Genomic DNA, 7,665 nt, shown 5'->3' on the forward strand with positions numbered 1-7,665 from the left:
AGTTACAAAGGTCACATGTTGTAATGGTCCTTTAATTGAGCTGAGCATGTTTCCCAATTTATTATGCAAATTAGCTTCCACTCTGCATAGTTCTTCATAATTAATATGTAATTATATTAAGCATCACGTAACCTATCCACATACCAAAAACCATAACAATCCGCCAACCCCTTCTTTAGTTATTCCCTTTAGAAGTCTGACACCTGTCCTGCAGTTCCAAAATAAGCCGCTAGGGGGCCTAAACCTATACCACTTACTTACAGCATCAAGAGCTGTCTACCACTTAAGATTCATAGCCGCAGCATGTCCAGAACTCGAGATATCAAACCAAGAAGTTTCGCTGCAGTACCGTAACAGGCCACTAGAAGGCCAAAAATCTTATCGCTTCCAGGTCTCAACAAGACCTACCCACGTACCGAATATCAATACAATTCATCCAGGCGTTCTTGAGCTATGGTGGTCTTCTACAACCGGCACACACATACAAACGCTACCCAAAATATAACTTTCTTGGCGAAGGTAACCATCACATCGCTATCTCACAACCCCCACATGTTTTAAGCTCAAACAATGCTTGTTTCACACATCAGTTTGTACTTTTGAAAACAGAAAGATATTAAGGGTGAAGAAGGCCACCAAACTTTCCAAACTCCTGGACACATAAACCACGAACGAACCCGGAAGTGATTTCCACGACTCACAGGTTATTTTCCGAGAAACATATCTCCACAATCTTTTACCCCCTGTTTCAAATGTTTACATTTCCATGACCACCATACTACATACTACAATTCGGGTACGTCTGAAGTCCTAGGCTTTTCTCAATTTTGCACGGCTATCAATCAAAAATTGCCTTGCGCGAATACGGAAAACACTGCTGAGCACGTACGTGCCCTGGGCGACTGGAAAGCTTACCCGCGGAGGTAATGGTACAGTCCGGCATGATGCAACTTACCCGTGGAGGTAATGGTACAGTCCGGCATGATGCAACTACGCATGCGCGGACTTTTTACATTCCTGACATTCCTATACAGTTTTTAGAATACTTTGGAAACGGTTCCACACTATACTATTAAGCTCGCCCATCAGGCGTCGCTAAAAACAGCACCAAAACGTCAACCTTGTGATTGTCATATTGCAAAGTGGTAGGACCAGTCTTCGTTTTCAAGGCCGATACATGAGATGATCTATGATTGCGGTCAAAGGTTATCCTGCGAGAACTAATTGTACTATCTATGGATACTATGGATATCTATGGATAATTGGAAAATCTAAGCTGTCATTTCTAAGGTGTCAATTTGATAGAAGCTAAGCATACCTAACACATGTACTCAGGCCAGCAGAACTCAAGAGGCTGATAGATTGTGGGTAGGTCTTGGCTTGGCAAGACAAAATTCGGGGTCTATGTGCGGACGTAGGTAGTGGATGCTACCCCAAACGTTTTACCTTTTACAAATCTATCCTGTTGCTTGACTGCTTTCTTGCATATCTTATCACATGTCGAAGCCTCATTAACGCAACAAGTTGTTCAATTTGTCATACAGTAGAACTAGCTATAGTTGAATTGCCAGTATATTTTGTGCAATTATCCGGATGGTGCAACAAAGCGAAGTTTTTCAGCTTGGCCGCATCACTTCGGGACTTTCGGATTCCGTGCAATTAACAGAAGTGTGCAGTTATCTGCTATGCATTTAACTGGCTTCTACTGTGCTCCCATGTTTTCAGAAATGTCTCTGAACATGGACTGAGTACGCTATGCTACATTATCGTCTCCGAGGACAAATACTGTTTGTTGTAGATGTAATGAATGATGTATAAGCTATGTACCTTCAAATGTGGCTGCAGAAATGTTGGTCAAAGAGTTGGCGTAAAGACTTAGATAGACAAGGTTCCCAAGATTGGCGAATGAACCATCTTCGAGTCCCTCATTGGTAATATCGTTGCGCTGTTTATGAGTTGCAAGAGGTAATAGTCCATTAGCAAATTTGCTTTTAACTGATAGATAATTTGTAACAAACTATATATGAAATAATTCAGGCTGTGAAACACATTGTTTTTTCTCTGTATGTGATGGTCTGTGACATGCAAAAAAGTTTCAGAGCAACAAAGTTTCACAGAATAATAAGAAAAATAATTTGTTCGACTTACGAATAGCGTCAAAAACGTCAGTTTTGTGAGCCTGGCAAAATCATCCTTCCTGATGGTGGTGAGGCGATTGCCAGCGAGGTACAGCACCTTTAAGAGACCAGAGTACGGTAAGTATATGCATGTAAATAACCACTTTATCCTATAGCTATACTGTTTCCTTTTCTTTTCCAACCTCATCAATCATGATTAACGTTAACGTTATAATGACATTACCCAAAAGCAAATATTTGACTAAACTAACTCAAATTTCGATGAGGTTAAACACAGTCAACTCATTAACTGGGGGGGGGGGGGGTAGCTGCAGGGCAAACGTTCTGTATAATCATATACAAATGTTGAGGAGTTTAATCATACGCAAATGTTGAATGCTCACCTCCAGACCTGTGTTGTCTGTTCTATCTTCAGGAGCAAGACCTACAAAAGTTGCCGCTGAGATGTCCAGCAGCTTATTGTCCCACAAGGACAATGAGTTTAGTTTGACCAGATCTCGAAACGCGCCGTCCTCAACAGAGCTGATGTTATTTGTACTAAGAGACAGAGCAGTAAGATTCAACAACCCAGAGAATGTTAACTGGGTGATTGTGGAGATGCTGTTAGATGTCAGGTCCAGAAACTCCAGCGATCCGGCACTATTGAAGGCCATATCTGGCAGATTCTGTATCTTGTTATTACTCAAAGTTAGACGGGTTAAGGAGGACATACCAAAGAATGTCGCGTTGGTCAGTTTAAGGATTTGGTTGGAATTCAGATACAGGACACGTAACTTCTTGAGACGACCAAAGCTCCCATCCTCTATTTTCGAGATGTTGTTAGACGACAGGTTGAGCTCCGTAAGCAGCGGGATCCCTGTGAACGTGCCGATCGATATAGACGTGAGTTTGTTTCTCTGTAAGTCCAGCATCTCCAAACTACTTGGACCAGACAAACCTCCAAACGCTTCTATCGTTTCGATGTTGTTACGATTCAGATACAGTTTCACGAGTTGGGATAGTCCATCGAAAGCAGAATTGGAGACATCAATGATCTTATTGCCTCCAAGACGAAGTATCTGGATATTTGGTCGCAATCGGAAAGAAGTCGGTGTCAGTTCAGTGATGAAGTTATCTTCCAGGTTCAGTTCCAGCAGGTTTGGAAAGGCTGGAGTTGGATTAACTCTTGTCATCAGATTGTCGTTCATCAATAAGATTTTTGTTGACGACGGTATGAGTAGATCTGTTGGGAACGCTGGACGAGCTCCGTGGCTGCAGTCCATGGTGGTACCTTGGATTCAATTCAATGGCACATTTAATATATTCAGCATGACAGATTATGATTGGATTTACACACGTGTTTTGGAGTCGACTCCAGGTCGCTTAACCGGCTCGGATACGACTCAAAAAGCGCATGTAAATCCGACAAGTTCCATCACAATACTGCATATACTATTATGCTAATTGCTTAAGACATTTACCCAGAGTTCAAGTAAAAGCGTTAGGAAACCAAAGTGTACTTTAAGAAATTTGAAGGGTGACAGTAAAACATCCCCAAAGTTTACAAACAACTACGTTCAGAGATAGTAGAGGACAACGCTGACAAAATTAGTTTTGTTAGTTTTAATCTACAAAGATTTGTTTAGCCAGACACGTATCAAGAATGTCATCTAGTAGTTTCATATGCAATGTACCTTCACATCGGCATTGAGGTGCACAGGACTGGGCAGACACTACACTGATGAGAACTGCGAGCACGTGCGCACATTGCATCAGACAAAACGCCAACCTGCACGCCATCATATCCAGCTGTTGACAAAAAAAGATATTGGATACAAACTTGAATATATTTCATACAGGCCATATATGCAACAAGGCGGTGTGAATCAACACGAATAGTTTATGGTTGGCGTACTTTTTAGATTATAGGAATAGCGTTAATACAGATAGCTTGTGATTTAAAATAGTGGTTATGTCTGGCCCCCTAGCAGTACCTTTGGAACAGCAGGGGTACTATTGTAAAACGAAGGAAACGGGACATTTAATATGTTTTTAGTATTTAGGAAACATAGACAGAGGTGTACATAAGGCCATAGAAAGTAAATTTTATGGTAAAATTGCAAGTAAATTTGATATCAACCAATGTAAGCCTAATTTCAGAAAAAAAAAACAATAATTTCTTTTCTTCTTCGGAGATATTTTGATAGACCAAAATCCGTAAATAGGTTGTGTTGTAACACAATAATGAAATGTAGAATTGACACTAGAATGATAGTCTTGATTGTAGTTGCAGGAGTGAAACATGCTGACACCAATATGGAAGGCATGTGTGTAGTTGCCAACATGGTTAGTGATACCAGTCTACCACACTAGTGTCACTTTTACTGCACCTTTTAGATACACGAATAAATGTTTGTGATGTCATACTTTGTCATTTGAATTCTTGTTATAACATTTATGGTGTTTCTTTTGGAAAAACAAAAATTGTCATCTTGTTTTTTATCCATTTTGTTTGCCCTATCTCATTATTTTTGCAGTCTGTAAAAGATGTCATGCATGCAGTTTACTTGCTGTGGCCTAATGAATTGCAAATTGACCTTTCCCCGGCCTTCTCCAGACCTTAGTTGTGGTGCCTGTGGGTTTAGACCTGGGCAAGGTCATTTGAGTTTTGGAGTCGGTCGGCGTGATTGTCCGCTAGTCTTTGAAATTATTTTTATAGCTACGAACCATTAAGAGTCAGAACAGGATTAATCCCACGCTACTCCCTACCAAAAACTGACCTTGATGTGTGAGTGTGTGTGTGTGTGGGGGGGGGGGGGTAGGAGTAAGTCATATTTATGACAGGGGCTTAGAACAGAAAACCTTCCATGGTTTAAATATGAAACTATAGCTGTCACTAGGTATACGTGATATGGGCGACAGTAGTCTAGAATTCAACGAAAAATACTTAATAAACCCTTCTCTTGCGTTCGTAATGCCATATGACCCTTCACAATCTTAAATTACATTCAACATCAAATATACAAGACAAATATCAAGTTCCTAGAACCTGTTTGACCTTGAAGACCAGTACTCACAACACTATTATACGTCTTACCTGGCACTGTCTCCAACTTCTGTATTACACAGGTTACATACGACAGATCACACGAGTTGTACAAGATACAAGTTTTTAGGAGTCATTTCCTGAATTAGTCTGGTCAAGCGGACAAAGTTGTTTGGCAAGTTCTGATGCAAACAATGCCCCCCTCCCACTTTTTAATCCAAGTTGTGTATACGTAGTGCACTTTTGGAAATGTGTGGAAAGGATCGGTTATCTGCAAAATTATTCTTTCTTGTATTACTTCATATCATGACACTGTTGAAAGTTGAATATACCGGATACTAAAAGACTCTCATACGGCACTGTAGTATGCGAATCAGAAGCGCCTCCCAGCTAAACACATCGGCGTTGCACCAACTATAGCAGTCACTAGGTATACAGTATATGATATGGGCAATACCAACCTAGAATTAAACGAAAAAAATACTTAATAAACCCGTCTCTTGTGTTCGTAATGGTCATCTGACCCTTCACAATCTTAAATTACATTCAGCATGAAAGATACAACATTTCCTGAATTAGTCCAATCAAGGGGACAAAGTTGTTTGGCAAGTTCTGATGCAACCAATGCCCCCCTCCCACCTTCTAATACAAGCTGTGTATACGTAGTGCACTTCAATTAAATGTGATTATTTTCCTTTTAGAAGTATGACATGTGGAAAAGAAAAGTTATCTGTAGAATTATTATTCATTTATTTATTTACGGCCTACAAAACATGTCTGGAAAATGCATAACAACCGACGGAGGCTGAATGGATATGTACCGTATTCATTTTGATTGATGAATGGCCTTGCAACTCCGACGTACGTAGCTAGGAGGCGCACTCTAAAGTTTGAGAGTCTCAATTGGTTAATCTTAGTATCTCGTATATTCAACTTTCAACCGTGTCATGATATGAAGTAATACAAAACATTTGCAGATAACCTGCCCTTTTCTCATGGGATAGTATTTCTAAAAAGAAAATTACCAAATTGTCATTCAATTGAAGTGCATTACGCAGCTTGTATTATATAGAAGATGGGAGGGGAGCTGGATCTATTCAATAGTGCCATTGTTTGCATCAGAACTTGCCAAACAACTTTGTCCTCTTGACCAGACTAATTCAGGAAATGACCCCTGAAGACAAAAACTTGTGTCTTGTGTAATTCTTGTGATCTGTCGTATGTAACATGTCTGGAAAATGCATAACAACCGACGGAGGCTGAATGGATATGTACCGTATTCATTTTGATTGATGAATGGCCTTGCAACTCCGACGTACGTAGCTAGGAGGCGCACTCTAAAGTTTGAGAGTCTCAATTGGTTAATCTTAGTATCTCGTATATTCAACTTTCAACCGTGTCATGATATGAAGTAATACAAAACATTTGCAGATAACCTGCCCTTTTCTCATGGGATAGTATTTCTAAAAAGAAAATTACCAAATTGTCATTCAATTGAAGTGCATTACGCAGCTTGTATTATATAGAAGATGGGAGGGGAGCTGGATCTATTCAATAGTGCCATTGTTTGCATCAGAACTTGCCAAACAACTTTGTCCTCTTGACCAGACTAATTCAGGAAATGACCCCTGAAGACAAAAACTTGTGTCTTGTGTAATTCTTGTGATCTGTCGTATGTAACTCGTGTGATACAGAAGACATTGTCAGGTAATGCGTATAATATTATTGCAAGTACGTTTTATGGTCCTCAAGGTAACACATATTCATGGCCTATTTGTGTTGTATCTTGGGGCGTTGAATATGATTTAAGATTTGGGAGCTCATATGGCCACAGGAGTAGCATTTATCAAAAGTGTTTAAGTATGTTTTCGTTTTATTCATTCTACAGCTAGCCTGGTGTTGTAAACAGCATGTACTATTTTATGACATGAGATATGCACAAAAAATATCCAGACAATGCATAACAACCGACGGAGGCTGAATGGATATGTACCGGTGTATTCATTTTAATTAAACAATGCGGTGCAACTCCGATGTGCTTAGCTAGGTGACGCTTTAGATTCACATACTACAATTGATAAATCTTAGTATCTCGTATATTCAGCTTTCCACCGTGTCATGATATGAAGTAATATAATACTTTTACAGATAGCCTCTCCTTTCCTCATGGGATATTTCTAAAAAGGAAAATTACCAAATTGTCATTTAATTGAAGTGCACTACACAGCTTGGATAAAAAGATGGGAGGGGGGGCTCAATCTGTTTATTAGTGTCACTGTTTGCATCAGAACTTGCCAAACAACTTTGTCCGCTTAACTGGACTAATTCAGGAAATGATTCCCGAAGACAAAAGACTTGTGTCTTGTGTAATTCTTGTGACCTGTCGTATGTAACTCGTGTGATACAGAAGTTGGAGACAGTGCAACGTAGAGGGTATAATACCACTGTGAGTACGCCTTATGGCCTTCATATAAGACAGATTTAAGGCCGGCTATTTGTGTT

The 7,665-nt window shown here is 39.9% G+C and overlaps 2 protein-coding genes and 1 long non-coding RNA gene across 3 annotated transcripts in view; 1 reads left to right on the forward strand and 2 right to left on the reverse strand.

Annotated features, from left to right (window-relative positions):
- LOC118408102 overlaps positions 1–3,069 on the reverse strand; it is a 13,586-nt gene extending 10,517 nt beyond the window's left edge. The window contains exons 1-3 of the mRNA XM_035808722.1: positions 2,522–3,069; positions 2,149–2,235; positions 1,828–1,945 (exon numbers count right to left, since the gene is read on the reverse strand). Coding sequence (XP_035664615.1) covers positions 1,828–1,945; positions 2,149–2,235; positions 2,522–3,049 — 733 coding nt within the window. The 5' untranslated portion in view covers positions 3,050–3,069. The remainder of the gene's footprint in view (positions 1–1,827; positions 1,946–2,148; positions 2,236–2,521) is intronic.
- Positions 3,070–3,078: 9 nt separating this feature from the next.
- On the reverse strand, positions 3,079–5,293 carry LOC118408108. The gene is made up of 3 exons (XR_004830254.1): positions 5,215–5,293; positions 3,812–3,926; positions 3,079–3,408 (listed from the first exon to the last, which is right to left on the reverse strand). It is a non-coding gene; the product is annotated as an uncharacterized LOC118408108 (long non-coding RNA).
- A 2,187-nt stretch (positions 5,294–7,480) lies between these two features.
- Positions 7,481–7,665, forward strand: part of LOC118408103 (leucine-rich repeat-containing protein 15-like) — a 10,259-nt gene continuing 10,074 nt past the window's right edge. The window contains exon 1 of the mRNA XM_035808723.1: positions 7,481–7,609. The gene's annotated coding sequence lies outside the window, so the exon portion shown is untranslated. The remainder of the gene's footprint in view (positions 7,610–7,665) is intronic.

This window comes from Branchiostoma floridae, unplaced genomic scaffold, assembly GCF_000003815.2.
Source record: "Branchiostoma floridae strain S238N-H82 unplaced genomic scaffold, Bfl_VNyyK Sc7u5tJ_1557, whole genome shotgun sequence".
In the NCBI taxonomy this organism is placed as follows: Eukaryota; Metazoa; Chordata; class Leptocardii; order Amphioxiformes; family Branchiostomatidae; genus Branchiostoma; species Branchiostoma floridae.